General features: G+C 40.2%; 1 protein-coding gene across 1 annotated transcript in view; it reads right to left on the reverse strand.

Moving 5' to 3' along the window:
• Positions 1-1459, reverse strand: part of LOC138046402 (uncharacterized) — a 25929-nt gene extending 24470 nt beyond the window's left edge. Inside the window, 2 exon segments of the mRNA XM_068893041.1 lie at positions 549-787; positions 1400-1459. Coding sequence (XP_068749142.1) covers positions 549-787; positions 1400-1453 — 293 coding nt within the window. The 5' untranslated portion in view covers positions 1454-1459.
• Between the last annotated feature and the right edge of the window lie 15388 nt (positions 1460-16847).

A 16847-nucleotide genomic window follows, 5' to 3' on the forward strand; every position in this document is an offset into this window, starting at 1 on the left:
GAATTTGCACATTTTAGCTTCCATGTGCCCTCGAACCAGCCAATAGTGAATGAACAGTATTGGGAGATTCACAGACCGATTCCTTTGTTATGGAAGTGACCAGGCAGCCAGAAGGCTGAAGGGTCAGGAGGATAGGTGCAAAGTTTAATTTTGTAAGTACTTCGGATCATTCTTTTCCCCTGAAAACTGCAAGGGAACCTTTTTTGAAAATTACGTTTCAAGGAAACAAAGCCAAATGCTAACTTTTTTTTCACGGAAATATAGCTATGAAAATTTCCCCCACACTAAAAATACCGGAAAATAGGCCATGTTCAAATAAAAATTTTCAAGTGGTTCCACATCTAGTTTAAAGGCAAAAAATGTCTCAATTCCTTCTTTAAGGTCTCTTGTATAAAATCCATATGCTAACTTTTGCATGGCAGAAGAAATCGCCGAACGTCAATTATGGTAGCTGGTGCTTTCGGCTTTTTTGACGGTCAGATCTCATTAAGAGATTTTTAAAGTCCCTAATCTGTCATAGAATTCTGGGTGATGGGATGATACTCACTCGAGGGAAGGTGTAGGGTTTATGCAACTGAAAGTGAAAGAATCCTCCGTTGATGCTAAAAGAGACGGTGTACTTGGTGATCCACTGTCCGTAGTTATACCTGCCTTGAGTTCCAATTTTAGTCACTTTGGCCACTTTACCAAGATCCACCTGAACCCATTGTCCTCTGTCGTTAGTCCGGGCAATATACGTACTATGGTGGTCGAGTCTACCTTTGCTCGCCTCATACCCAGCGCTATACTAAAGGAATAAGTTATGTCATTGATTTCAGTTTTGTGTCTTCAACTAAAGAGGGAGGCAGCGGCGTGACCAAATGGTAAAGGGTACTAAACTTCCTTCGCTTTCTATTCAATTCAAGGCCTCTATTCTTATTCTGATTTTAGGGTTGTTTACTCTACTTGAAAGAACGGAAGCGCTTTTTTTCCCGTAAATTTAAGGGAACATCCTTTCCAACAATCACAGGTAGTAACCTCTCTAGGTAAAGTTGTTTCAAAAAATTTGTAAAAGAAGCGTACGTTTCCGAAATTTATATACTCATGCAAAACCTATTTGAACAAACAATACAGAAACCCTAACAAGTCAGAATTATTCAAGATGGCCGAGCCCAGGAAATAAGCATTTTTTAAAAAAAAATAGCATTCCGGTCAATTTTTTCAAACATTTCTCCGGTTTTAACTTGCAATTAAAAGTGGAGAGTTCCTTTGAAGCCGTGGGTGAAGAGTAAGGATTGAACCACGAAAGGTGGAAAGTAGGCACTGTGGTGTTGCGTATAGTGAAGGGGCGCATCATGGGGCATAACAGATAAACTTTCTATGCCTTTTTAAAGGCAACTTAAATGTCAACCACACTAACCGTGCTGGCTGCTGTTAGACTGGAGTCTGGAATTTGTCCATTTTCGATCCCCATGGGTGTGTCGCAGTCTAAAATGATTGTAAACAAATCGATTTTAGGGAATGTCAAAGTATCATATATGGAAACGAAAAAACGTTAGATGGAACTTTGATGTTTCAAGTTATCTGGAAGCTTGAACAACGACCTCCTCGACCAGAACTTGGTGAACAAAAATGGTGCCCCTGCAATGTGTACTTGTGTGTGTCACACACTTTGGCGCATTCTCTCCAAGTAACTGTACTTTTCAAATTAACTTTGAGTTTGCCTAGCTGATACGCGCTATCCATACCAAAAGACTTAGAATAGTTGCAAAAACTTAGAACAACGTAAAGGTATGTTTTAAGATGAATTTCTCGTACCCGATGCCGTCGTACTTGCTAAATCTCCAGCTGACCAAAGGGTGGAGAAATAAAACTTTGTGTCATTTCATTCGTGATAACCCCCGCACAGTCAAGCGATTCCATTGCCATTGGGAACTTTTCATTCTGCGTTTTTAAGGCCATACGAAATTTTGAGGTTTTGAGTCATCAATAAGTTGGAATAATTGAATTTGGTGGTGGAAGCTTTTTCATTTTGGAAACGACTCCTGTTGTCCATGGTGTCTTATAAGCCCATTCATTGACAATAGATTTGCATCATGGGTGACAAAAAATTTTCTTAAGTCCTTCAATTGTAAGGATCACTTCACAGTATTACGTGATCTTTCTACTTTTTTGTGCAACTTTTAACTCACGGTCTATTTGGCTCACCGCCATAATTTTAATTTAGAGTAACTATGTAAAATTGAAAACGGTCCATTTTAACAAGTTGAACACATGTCACCGGATACGAACTTAATAAGATTGGTACATTTGTTATCAGACTTCACATACTTTGCACAGATCAGATTCACACCAACATTTCTCAGAACATTCCTTATCGGAAGTTTTTTGTGCTAGGCAGTTTGCATAGATATTTACGTAGTAAATTTCACATACCTCCAACGACGAATCCTACAGAAAGAGACAAAGCATTAGAAAATAATTACATACGACATCTAAATAAAGCAGACACATGAACAAATGTTAATTATATGTATGAATTGGTCAAGGGAAAACATTGTGCTGACAATACATGGGCGTGATTCGGGACATGTTACTTATCTCACATCATTCATTAACCATTAGAAAAACTAATTCGGGGCGAATTCAAGTCAGATGCTTTAAAACTCTTCTTCGCCGATCTCGGGTTGCGTTATCAGGAAAGCTAGGTATCATAGAAGAACCTCTGCAAAGACCATATAACCTGCGCAGTTCGCGTTTCTTTTAAGTCGAGCCTGAACACCTTGAACAAGCAGGAAAGCCATCATTAATTATTTTCGCTCCCGTGTATGTCTTACAAAGAACAAAACATTTTAATACGATATTCCACAAAGGTTTATATCGTTTAATTAAAACTGAATTAATGAAGAAAGCTCTCCACAGTACTAGTAAGTCGACAAAACTATTACGCCACATTATATTCTATTCTGTCAATAAGACGGGCATTCAACTTGCTTTATGGTCCACTTCATTTGTATATTGCCAAGGTGCAATAGTCGCATTTACGTATACAATAAGACGAGCGAAGAGTAATGAACATTTTTTGTGTATCAAGACGTGAAAAATCGTCTCAAATTCAAGGAAGGGACAAAATATTGTGTATTGAGCAAAGTAATTCATGAAAGTCGAAATGTAGCTAACTGGCAAAGTTATAAACGGTGTATATGAAGTGAGAGACGAGGATGCCTCTGAAGCTTGTTCAATGGGTTTATTACGCTCAGATTAAACCTAAATTAAGCCCAAAGGCGATTTATCATTAGGTTTGGCTTGGTAATTTTGACTGATGCAGACACATTTAATTTCCTTCTATGTTCAGCGTTATCTTATATCCACCCAAACTCACTCGCTCCTCTCGCTACGTTTCCTTGTGTCTCCCCTTATCATCTTTGTGGTAAATTGCGAAAACATATAGATGCACACCCCAAGCCGAGCTTTCAGATCGCTCTTCGGGAAGGTACACCCGAACCACAAATTTGCACTGTTAGAAATATTTGTTTTTTTCGGGATACCTCTTTCAGATATTACTTTTTCTGAGCAGCAGTGAACCACTTGATTAGTCTAATTTGGAACTCTCCTCGGCAGGGACACCTGAATTAGCTGGTTGTTTGCTTTTGCACAATATATACAAAAAAAACACATAACATTCGTATCTGCTTAGCTTCTTCAGCAGGGGCGGTGTCCTCCTTCGCAGTTGAAAGAGGTGAAAGAACCCAAAACGTACTGATGTCATCGACCGACTTAAGAAGAACTTATCAACTTAAAAGCGAACAGAATTCCTTACTTACCGACTCCTAAAAGCAGGAGGATAATTTTCAACGCTGCAGCCATCTTGAACTGTAGGGCCAGACGGTGCAACTAATCGCTAAACTTGATGGCCCATCAATATATTGCCTCTGAACTCATTGAAAGTCTTTTTATTATTATTTTTTTTGTCTTTAAACGACAAAATTTTCTCCCCCCAGAGGAGCGTTCCATTTTATCGGTAAAGTTTAGTTGTACGTATAGGTGGTTTTCAACCAACCTCTAGAGACACCAATAACAATAGTGAAATGTACGACCTCTGGTGGACGAACAAAAGAAGCTAATGAGAGATATTTTGTTTTCGTCCACCAACATGGCGGTGATGACGTAACGTGAAAACCACCTATATCATAGCTAAACTAGGGACTGGTTATGAAACCCTGGGCGTTTCAAAAGCAGGAACAATACAGTCGCAATTAGATGTTAAACCGACCGTGACCCTGCACAATCTTTTGTTTTTGATTCGCAAGTTAATTTCGAATAAATTAGTCGAAGCTTTTGACTGGTTATCCTGCTGAAAAAAGCGTGTTTTTGTCGGGTTTTGCGCAGGGTCAAGGCCAAAAAAGCGAACAAAAACATGAAACAAAGAAACTTGTCGAGTTTCATAACCAGCCTACATCTATTAACTATGCCTATATATATAAATTTTGCACAAAAATAAGAAAACTGGTTGGTTTAATTAATGCACAATTAAAAAAACTGTTAGACTCGCATCTGCACTGGTTACCCCCTTCAATTATTGTTTGCCTTACTTTTGCACCAAAAATCTTGAAGAAGGGTCTTACAGACCTTTTCCTCTAAATAATTGGGACTGAATAGAACGTGCTCCTTCAAAACACAGGTCATCAAGGAAATAAATCGAAAATATCTATTCTATTGTTTCCTTGTACAGAACGATTTAGAATTTTCTATAGAGGCGTGCCTGGACTTGAAAGAGCACCAACTTCATGTTAAATTTAAATTTTTTCGCTGGCAAAAGAGTGAGGGGCACGCCGAAGCAAGAAAATATATGTTTGAATGTGAATAAAATCCATTTCTAGTAGGATTAATTTGCAGTGGGACTCGATAGTAACGTGGGCTCCCATTGTTCGTCCAGTGAACATGAAAACAATCGCTGGTTCGTAAGGTAAAACGAGGAATTCACTTTATTCAAGAACAGATTGAGATGACACACAGAACATGAGTAATACGATACCGAATACCCTAAGAAATAATACTTACTGACAGGAATCTTTAATATTTTTGCTAAAACTCGTGCTCTATAATAATCACAAGAAAATTTACATCCGGCCTTGTCTGACCAGTTAAAGCCCCAGTTTCTGCCGCCATATTAGCCGAGAAAGAACGGAGACTTGTAACGAATAAACACCGTGTTATTTAATTACTCGTTGCAATGCTCATGTCGACGTTCCTTTTCACCTTACGTGATTGTTAGTTGTATTAATTTCTCTTTTTAATCAGGGCTGAACCAAACCACGTTGATTGTCAAATGGTCGTAAAGGGAATAGCCAGTAAAGCACACGTATTTTTTTAGCGTTTCTGCGAAAAGAGACAAGAAAGGCAGGCGCTGGGCGCCGAGAGCTAAACGCAAGTCACGCGCGTGGGGAGAAGCGCCGAATTTCTATTGTCGCATGCCTTTGAAAAATGTAATTTGTTATAATACTGATTAGCATAAAATGTAATTTGTGATAATCCTGATTAGCATAAATTGATATTTTGCCGTCACGTAGCAGAGGCCTGGTTGTGAGCGGCAGGCGCTTGGAGTGCCACGTGACCGTGGTTTGTATTTGCGATCGTTTAGCGAGTGAGGCATTCTACGGTTAGCCTTTGCCGCGTGCACAAGTCCTGTTTGGTTCTCCTTATGGATGATGCCGAAGTCAAGTAGTTCGTTTCCCAAAGCAACTGGGAGTTTTCTCTCTCAGTTTAGTGCTCTTGTTTCTACTTCTACTTTGGAACAGAAACGTTCAAGAGATTCAGTTGCCCCCGAGAACTTTGGCAGGAATTGAGAGGTTCTAGAGAAACAATCCGCCATTCTTTAAAAAGTCGAGCAGCGAAGACCAATTTACTGCCGTGAAATCAATTTTAGAAGTGGTAGAAGATCCTGCTATTGCGTTGGAACGCACCGATTTTGTTAAAGCCAAGAAAAGTTTTGTCGAAGACACTACTGAGACTGGCCTGGCGTTTGCTTTGTGTGTGCCAAATCAGTCCACTGGAGAACCGTGTATCCTCTTCTCTCTGCAACTAAATCGCATTATCAGTGGCCTTAGTCTTTCGATATGCTTATGGTTATGAATTTTCATTTACCGTTGTTGCTGTGAAAGTTACAGAGAGCCTCACAGTGTGTCTCATTTTATTTGGATCATTGATTTTTCGTTTCAGGCTTCCATTGCGTTAAATTCCCTCACCTTTTGCTTTGAAGACCAATACCTCAGAACTCCAATAGTCCGCACGTGTTTAATACGCGATTTTTGATTTCCTTTGTCTTGATTGTTTTGCTGAACCTTCTGTGCCACGTTTATATTTATTCCGCTCTCTGTTAATGTTCCTAATGAATAGATATTTCTTTGGGTACCAACTCAAGTTATCTAAAGTATCTTGGCATTGTTATCGATTTTGTGATTTGTTATAATTTGCGCAGCAGAGAAAAGAATAAATTTCCTCTCCGATGATCTATCACAGATCGTACCCCTGTTCGCCAGGTTTGTTAACTTGCTTTCGTCCGTTCTAACTTATTTTGCTTGTTACCTGTGTCGGATCCGTATCCAGGTTCATGACTAGAAGCTCCTTTCGTGCCATAATTTTTGCCGTCAATTGGAATAGATGGTTTCTCCCTCTATGGTTTCTCCCTCTATCTGTTGCATCTGGCGAATTAAATAAGTGCTGCTCAAATGGGACGTTGACTTCGGTGTAAAATAGTTATCAAGAGACTCTTGTCCCTCATCCATCGAAGTTATATGAGAAAACAACACAAAGCGGTGATAAACATGGTGAAGTAATGCATTTTATGAAATCTAACTTGATGTTTCGTACGTGGCAACATAGTTTTTAAAGATAACCGTTATTGTATGGAAAATTATTTATATTTCAAAAGAAATATAAAATGACAGCTTGTCAATGGTAAGATTAGCAATTTCTTTTGAAATGTAGATAGTTTTCCATATCATGACGATTACTTTTGAAATTGTATGTTGTCACATGCGAAATATCAAGTTAGATTTCATAAAATGCATTACTTCACCATGTTTATCACCGCTTTATGTGCTGTTTTTTTAGTTATCCATAGCTGCACAACAATGGTTAAATGTAGTTTCGTTAATCTCAGGAACCAAATTATAGTAGGCAAATCTTTTGCAATTCCATACCTCCTGAATGTAATAGCAATACTATTTTCTGACCTTACTCCTTTCGAGGCCACATAAATGTTATAGGCACCTTTCCATTCTTTCTATCGCAAAGTACACGCAAAGTACACGTGGTCATGGCGGCTGCTCTGCGTTTACGTTCCGCCGTTTGCTCCATTGTAGTGTATCTTTTGGTTAGTTTGATAGTCTGTAAACTGGCCGAATGTCCACTGAAACGATCCAGAGATGAAAGATTATCTAAACTGACGGCAGCAAAGACTGTGAACACAGTAAACATCAAAGTAGTGAAACCACCTGGCGATAAGCAAGTCAGCAAGAAGGCTCGTTCGCAAACAACGGGAAGTGTCAAACTTGTTAATGCGATGAAATTATTGAATATGGCACTAGCTGCAAACCTAATTCTCCTGTCTAACGACGTTTCACTAAATCCTGGACCAACACAACCCTCGCCATCCTTGATGAAAGGTGTTCGCTTATTTCATCTCAACATTTGCAGCCTACGCAATAAAATGGACGAACTCAGACTTTTCTGCGACGAGCACAAACCGCACATCGTGACGATAAACGAGACTTGGCTTGATGACTCGTTCACCGACGCGGAAATAACTCTTCCTGGCTACAATGTTATGCGAAAAGACTGAGACGAAAATGGTGGTGGCGTTGCGGTATACATAGCAGAGCAACTAAATTACAGTCGGCTTGACGAAAGTGCAATCCAAACACAGAACGACAACTTTGAATCAATTTGGTTTGAAGTATGCCAGCCAAAATCGAAGAAGATTTTATGCGGAGCAATCTACAAAACACCAGATGCTGACCCAGCCGCTTTTACTAGCCGGGTCGAAGAAATTCTAAACAACGTTCTGACAAATGATGGTGAAATTGTTCTTATTGGAGACTTTAACCTGAATTATTTTGAACCCGACTTCTGCGACAAAGCATTTTCAGCAAACAACAAAATCTTTTCATCTGAAACAAACAATCACCAAGCCCACTCGAATCACTGAGGAGACTAGAACTTTAATTGACCTATTTCTAACATCAAGACCAGAACTGTACACCTGCGGTGTTATTCCAATCGGCTTCTCTGATCACTGTGCTATTTTCGGAGTCAGAAAACTCCACAACATCAAGCGCCCTCCGCCTAAAATTATTCAGAGCAGAAATTATAAAAATTATGATCCTGCATTCTTTAGCGACGATTTGAATAAGATCCCATGGGATATTCTCGAAATGTAATCAACGTCAAATGAAGCTTGGATTGTTTTCAAAGATCTTTTTTTGACAGTTGCTGACAAACATGCGCCTGTTGCCACGCGAAGAGTTCGCGGGTTTTCAGTTCCATGGCTAACATCAAGTATAAAAGAATTAATGACAGAAAGGGGTTACCATCATAAAAAAGCGATCAAAACAAATCAAGAACTGCACTGGAGCAAATACAAGCGCTTACGAAACACCGTTAGCAAGAAAATGAAGAAAGCAAAATCGGATTATTATTCTTCTCGCTTAACAGAAACCCAAGACCCAAAAACAATGTGGGAAATCCTGAAAGAAATCATGCCAAACAAGAAAAATGCCGGTGTGCCAAAAACCGGCAGTTTGTCTGCATTAAAGTTCAATCACTTCTTCACTTCCATCGCCGGAAAACTGTGTGAACGATTTCAACTAAGCACTTACATAAAGCCACTAACACCAAGAGTAAATAACAAATTTTCTATGGAAGAAGTGAACGAAATGTTTGTCTGTGATGAACTGAAGAGACTTAAATCAAAGAAAGCCACTGGTCTAGATGGAATGTCTGCAAGACTTTTAAAGGATGCAGCTTCTGTGATAGCCAAACCCATTACTTATATTATTAATCTGACTATTTCAACTGGCGAAATTCCACCTGAACTTAAAGAAGCGAAAGTTACGCCTATATTCAAGAACGGTAAAAGAACCGAAGAAAGTAACTATAGGCCTATATCCGTGTTGCCCCTATTCTCCAAGGTTATGGAGCGTGCAAATCCAAGTACAGCTTGTGAAATTTCTTGAAGCAAACGAAGTTCTGTCAGCGTACCAATCTGGATTCCGAAAAGGACATTCTACCGAAACTGCTGTGACTTATCTCACTAATCAGATCTTGGAACACATGGATAATCAACAAATGACTGGCTCCGTCTTCATTGACTTAAAGAAGGCTTTCGACCTAGTTGACCATAACTGTTTGTTACAGAAGTTAGAGCACTATGGTGTCAGAGGGAAAAGTCTCACATGGTTCCAGAATTACCTAGGATCTCGTACACAAAGAGTACGATTTGGACAGGACTTGTCACCAAGCCTCCCCATTGAGTGTGGTGTTCCACAGGGATCCCTGCTGGGACCACTACTTTTCGTTATATACATCAATGACTTGCCAAGCTGTCTCAAAAACACGCACATTAGTATGTATGCTGATGATACAGTCATCTGTTGCTCGGGTGCAAACCCAAAGGAGATAAAGAAGGCCCTTCAAGAAGACCTAGAGTGGGTTGTAACTTGGATGGAAATAAATCGTCTGATTCTGAACAAAGAGAAAACAAAGGGAATGCTTTTCGGGACGAGACAAAGGCAAGAAGCCGTCGCAAACTTTTACATCACCATAAGTGGTACCAATGTCGAGATGGTCAGTAAATTCACATACTTGGGCGTTACCCTCGATGAGGAACTGAAATGGAAAGTACACGCTGAAGATGTTCACAAGAAAGTATCCAAGCGACTCGGTCTCCTCAGACGAATACGCTCCACTCTCACTTTACAAGCAGCACAAGCGGTATACAAATGCATTATTGAACCAATTTTTAGTTACGCAGACACAGCCTGGGGTGAACTACCCGAGAGCAGCATCACTAGTCTGCAACGATTACAAAATCGAGCCGCGAAAATCGTCACCTGTCAGAAAAGTACAAGGACAGCCCGAAATATTGTAAATTGGCCAGATTTAGAAACACTGCGAAAAATACACAAATGTATTTTAGTATATAAATGTTTACGGAATTTCGTTCCTATATACTTAAAAAACTATTTTAAGGTAAACAATGATGTACACAATTACAACACTAGGCAGAGGAGAAATATTCACCCAAATAAAACAAATCTTGTTCTTGGGGGGCGAACTTTTAAAAATTCAGGACGTTTAGCTTTTAACTCACTGCCAAGCAGAATCAAAGAGGCAAGTTCTCTAGCAATTTTTAAACGCCTTCTTAAAGGACATTTTATCTGAGTTTTTTTTTTTGTTTGTTTTTCTTTTCTTCCCTTTTGTAAATTTTAGCAAATTTTACCTAACCTTGTATGTAAGTTTTTATTGAACCCAGGGCCCCTAAGGATACCAGCCTTGCAGCTGACTGGGCTACCCTGGTAAAATAAAGTTGTCTTGTCTTGTCTTGTATCGAACAGAAAGTGATTTTGGCTATCCCTTGGGGTCGAAGTAAGGTAGGCCATAAATGTGTAAGACTTGTTTCACGGTCGCTCCGCTAGGATCAGTGGGAGTCGTTGATGTAGTCGAGCCGCTCGCTTGTTATCCAATTGCTGACATTCCGATCGTTTGGACGAAATAATCACGCAAATTTTAATCAGTAACCACTTTGGTATTCCACGTATCCCGTCCTCGTCGCCCAATGTAATGATGGCCGAGGTATAAACAGACTTGTCACACCACAGGAAGCCACACAATCTGTTTGCGTAACCGCTTGTATTTTATGGTCGTCACTTATTTCTATCCCTCAAACTGACATTTCCCTTTTTATTCAACTTACACGACGTACAATCTACTTCAGACTTCAAATCTACTTCAAAGAAACAAACAATTTTGTCTCCACTCCACAACAAATAACAACACAGCATCGCTGAACCAAATAAGTTTACTTTGGAAGGGCCTGGCGAGAAACAACCCGAATACTATATAACACAAACAATTTGCAAACTACGAGACAAATCCTTGAAAAGCAACCAAGGATAAAGTCGTTTACAAGTGCCAGTAGGGCTGGTGAGCCACAACACTTTAGTTAATGCACAAAATATATAGCCTACTACTCCGAACAAGCAATCAGACTTGGTACCAGTTACAAAAATTTGGTTTTATCAACGGAGTTGATAATGTAAATTGGCCACCGTACAGAGATTCTAAAAGCTGACGTTTCGAGCGTTAGCCCTTCGTCAGAGCGAATCGAGGGATTATGGGTTACGTGTAGTTTTTATAGTAGAGTAGGAGCTACGCTATTGGTGGTAACATGGCAACGTGAAAAATAGGAATATATTAGTTAAATGAAAAGCGTTCGTTAATACCGTGAGGATTAAGGGTGCCGATTTGAAAGATGAATTTTTGTTCCAGATTCTTGCGGCTTTCCGTCGTACCTAGATGTAGGGAAAGGCCGCAGATAGCCATGTTTTTTTGGAGTGGTTAGGCAGATTAAAATGGCGAGCGACTGGCTTGGATGCATCCTTGTCATTCTTCTCAACATCGCGAAGGTGTTCGCGGAATCGGTCACCTAGTCGTCTACCTGTCTCACCAATGTATAATTTATCGCATAACGTGCAGGTTATGCAATAAATGACATTTGCGGAGGTACATGTGAAACGATCGGTGATCTTAACAGATCGCTTAGGTCCCGATATCTTGCTAGTGTTAACAATGAAAAGACAAGTTTTGCATCGTGAGCGCGCGCATTTGAAAGTGCCGGGTTGCTCGTTAGTTTTGAGCGCGCTTCTAACTAAAAAGTTGCCTACGTTTTTGTCGCGTTTGAATGAAATAAGTGGAGGTTGCGAAAAGATTCTACCAGTCTCGGGATCATTTTGGAGTAATTTAAAATTACTAAGAATGATGCTTTTGACTGCGTGATTATGAGGATGGAAAGTGAGGGTGAATGGAATTCTGTCATTCTTATCTTTTTGTGACGTTTGTAGTGATGACTGTCGATCAAATTGTTGGGCGCGATGATGGCCCGCTTTGACCACAGAGACAGGATAGCCACGTTTTTCGAAGAACTGGCACATCTCCTCTGATTTGCTGGAAAAATCGGAGTCATCACTACATAGACGTCGAAGTCTAAGAAATTGAGAATAAGGGATGGAGTTCTTGACATGTGATGGATGTGACGATGAATACAACAAATAACTGTGTGAATCAGTAGGTTTGTAGTGCACACTAGTACATAGCAAGTTGCCTGTAATAGAAACGTTGATATCTAGAAAAGCCAATGAAGTTTCCGAAATTTCCCAGGTATATTTAAGAGCTGGATGAAAAGAGTTGACGGAGGTTATAAATTGATCGAGTTCTTCTCTGCTGGATGAAATAGCGCCGATGCAGTCGTCGATGTAACGGCCGTAGAGTTCAGGTTTGGGGCCGTTGTACTGACTAAAAAATTGGTGTTCAACATATCCTACAAAAAGATTGGCATAGCTAGGTCCCATTCTTGTGCCCATCGCTACACCATTAATTTGTTTGTAATAGTTGCCGGCGAATGAAAAACAATTAAGCGTTAAAACTAGTTCGGCAAGGCGGAGGAGCGTTTCCGAGCTAGGTTCTTTGACAGTGCGTTGATCGAAAAAGTGTTTAAGTGCTTGAAGACCTTCGCTATTAGGAATGACTGTGTATAGAGATGTAATGTCCATGGTGAAAATAAGTTTGTCTTGGCCGGAGAAATTGAAATCGCGGAAAATTTGTAGTGCGTGTGTACTGTCTTTAATGTATGATGGCAAAGATTTGACGATAGGCGTCATAATCCTGTCTAAGTAGCTAGAAATGAGTTCGGTGGGGCAACTACAGGCAGAAACGATAGGGCGACCTGGGTTGTTGGGTTTGTGAATTTTAGGCAAGAAGTAAATGCACGAAGTTCTAGGGGTGTTGATGATGAGATTAGTGGCAGTGTCCGGTAATTCTTGATTAACTATAAGATTTTGAATGGTGTCTTTGACAAGTTTTTGATTGTTGGAAGTGAGATCTTTAGGGATTTTGGCATAAAACGAGGTATCCGAAAGTTGCCGCAAAGCTTCTTTTTGGTAAAGGTCGGACCGCCAAACAACTACCGCGCCGCCTTTGTCGGCCGATTTGACAACTATGTCGTTGCGTTTACTAAGATTTTTAAGCACCGCCCACTCTTCCGAGGAAAGGTTGGAAAATTTAGTGTTGCGATTGAATTTAAGTTTGTGAATGTCGTGACGGCATTTTTTGGTGAAAAAATCTAAAGAGGCAAATTGTCCCTCTGGGGGAGTCCATTTGGATTTGCGAACTAGAAGTGTTTCAAAAATATCTTTATTAGAAGTGTCCGAATCATGTTCTTTGTCGTGAAAAAAGGCTTTTAACTGAACGCGGCGAAGGAATTTTTCGACATCTTGCTTAATAGAAAATTCGTTGGTGCGTTTGGTAATAGGGACAAAATTTAGGCCCTTACTGAGAACAGATTTCTCTGAGTCAGTAAGCGGAAGATTTTCTGGAATTGTAATTACGGTATTATGGCTATGCAATGTAGTGTCGTCGGTAATTTGCGGACCTATTAATTGTTGAAGTTTTAGAGTCTTGGTTTGGTGCAAATGGTCAAACAGTCCAGAATTAAGTTGTCGGATTTTAGCGCGAATCGATTGTACTAAAATTGCTGGACAGATTTTGGAAAGTTCGGAGCGATAATGAAGAATTTGTTTGTCAAGTGCGATTCGTTTTTGGCACATAGCTCTAATTGTGATCCTCATAATATTACGTGTAAAAGAATTTTGCGCACATTAGGTGCGGTTACACTAGACCTCTTGCCCATGGGGAACCTTGGGGTTACGGATTGGGTTCGGTTTACCCTGGGTTATGATCGACTCCCCATTTGCGGTTACACACTTGTAAATTACTTTTTTCACGACAAAGAACATGATTCGGACACTTCTAATAAAGATATTTTTGAAACACTTCTAGTTCGCAAATCCAAATGGACTCCCCCAGAGGGACAATTTGCCTCTTTAGATTTTTTCACCAAAAAATGCCGTCACGACATTCACAAACTTAAATTCAATCGCAACACTAAATTTTCCAACCTTTCCTCGGAAGAGTGGGCGGCGCTTAAAAATCTTAGTAAACGCAACGACATAGTTGTCAAATCGGCCGACAAAGGCGGGGCGGTAGTTGTTTGGCGGTCCGACCTTTACCAAAAAGAAGCTTTGCGGCAACTTTCGGATACCTCGTTTTATGCCAAAATCCCTAAAGATCTCACTTCCAACAATCAAAAACTTGTCAAAGACACCATTCAAAATCTTATAGTTAATCAAGAATTACCGGACACTGCCACTAATCTCATCATCAACACCCCTAGAACTTCGTGCATTTACTTCTTGCCTAAAATTCACAAACCCAACAACCCAGGTCGCCCTATCGTTTCTGCCTGTAGTTGCCCCACCGAACTCATTTCTAGCTACTTAGACAGGATTATGACGCCTATCGTCAAATCTTTGCCATCATACATTAAAGACAGTACACACGCACTACAAATTTTCCGCGATTTCAATTTCTCCGGCCAAGACAAACTTATTTTCACCATGGACATTACATCTCTATACACAGTCATTCCTAATAGCGAAGGTCTTCAAGCACTTAAACACTTTTTCGATCAACGCACTGTCAAAGAACCTAGCTCGGAAACGCTCCTCCGCCTTGCCGAACTAGTTTTAACGCTTAATTGTTTTTCATTCGCCGGCAACTATTAAAAAATTAATGGTGTAGCGATGGGCACAAGAATGGGACCTAGCTATGCCAATCTTTTTGTAGGATATGTTGAACACCAATTTTTTAGTCAGTACAACGGCCCCAAACCTGAACTCTACGGCCGTTACATCGACGACTGCATCGGCGCTATTTCATCCAGCAGAGAAGAACTCGATCAATTTATAACCTCCGTCAACTCTTTTCATCCGGCTCTTAAATATACCTGGGAAATTTCGGAAACTTCATTGGCTTTTCTAGATATCAACGTTTCTATTACAGGCAACGTGCTATGTACTAGTGTGCACTACAAACCTACTGATTCACACAGTTATTTGTTGTATTCATCGTCACATCCATCACATGTCAAGAACTCCATCCCTTATTCTCAATTTCTTAGACTTCGACGTCTATGTAGTGATGACTCCGATTTTTCCAGCAAATCAGAGGAGATGTGCCAGTTCTTCGAAAAACGTGGCTATCCTGTCTCTGTGGTCAAAGCGGACCATCATCGCGCCCAACAATTTGATCGACAGTCATCACTACAAACGTCACGAAAAGATAAGAATGACAGAATTCCATTCACCCTCACTTTCCATCCTCATAATCACGCAGTCAAAAGCATCATTCTTAGTAATTTTAAATTACTCCAAAATGATCCCGAGGCTGGTAGAATCTTTTCGCAACCTCCACTTATTTCATTCAAACGCGACAAAAACGTAGGCAACTTTTTAGTTAGAAGCGCGCTCAAAACTAACGAGCAACCCGGCACTTTCAAATGCGCGCGCTCACGATGCAAAACTTGTCTTTTCATTGTTAACACTAGCAAGATATCGGGACCTAAGCGATCTGTTAAGATCACCGATCGTTTCACATGTACCTCCGCAAATGTCATTTATTGCATAACCTGCACGTTATGCGATAAATTATACATTGGTGAGACAGGTAGACGACTAGGTGACCGATTCCGCGAACACCTTCGCGATGTTGAGAAGAATGACAAGGATGCATCCAAGCCAGTCGCTCGCCATTTTAATCTGCCTAACCACTCCAAAAAACACATGGCTATCTGCGGCCTTTCCCTACATCTAGGTACGACGGAAAGCCGCAAGAATCTGGAACAAAAATTCATCTTTCAAATCGGCACCCTTAATCCTCACGGTATTAACGAACGCTTTTCATTTAACTAATATATTCCTATTTTTCACGTTGCCATGTTACCACCAATAGCGTAGCTCCTACTCTACTATAAAAACTACACGTAACCCATAATCCCTCGATTCGCTCTGACGAAGGGCTAACGCTCGAAACGTCAGCTTTTAGAATCTCTGTACGGTGGCCAATTTACATTATCAACTCCGTTGATAAAACCAAATTTTTGTATACTACTTCCCCACCGACGCAGCACCACAGTTTCTTTAGAAACTACCCCTTCATTCATTGGTACCAGTTAGGCTGGGGAGCAAAAGCTGCGTCATTGCATTTGACTATAAGATAAACAGGCCATATTTGCCTACTTCCCTAGATAAGCTCACATTAGGTGCGGTTACACTAGACCTCTTGCCCATGGGGAACCTTGGGGTTACGGATTGGGTTCGGTTTACCCTGTGTTATGATCGACTCCCCATTTGCGGTTACACACTTGTAAATTACCCAAGGGGAAGGTAAGCGTTGGCCTGTTTTGGTGGGAAACTTACCTTTAAGATAAGACAAGATGAGATTTATTAGTTTTTCCACTAAATGGTTTTTGAAAAACTAATTACAATACAAAATACATTAAAATTAAGGATCTAAAAAAAAAAGTAAACATCAAAGATCTACATCTGAACGACAAACTTTTCTTTGGCTTATTTTCGGTAACTGTAACGATCGGCGCTTCTCTTAAACTGTCCACCTCAATTACGTTCAGCGATTCATCGCTTCATTTTAAGAAGGCAACAAAGACGTCGACTTCAGTTACGCTTTCTCTAGTC

This window comes from Montipora capricornis, chromosome 4 (genome assembly GCF_036669925.1).
Source record: "Montipora capricornis isolate CH-2021 chromosome 4, ASM3666992v2, whole genome shotgun sequence".
Taxonomy (NCBI): Eukaryota; Metazoa; Cnidaria; class Anthozoa; order Scleractinia; family Acroporidae; genus Montipora; species Montipora capricornis.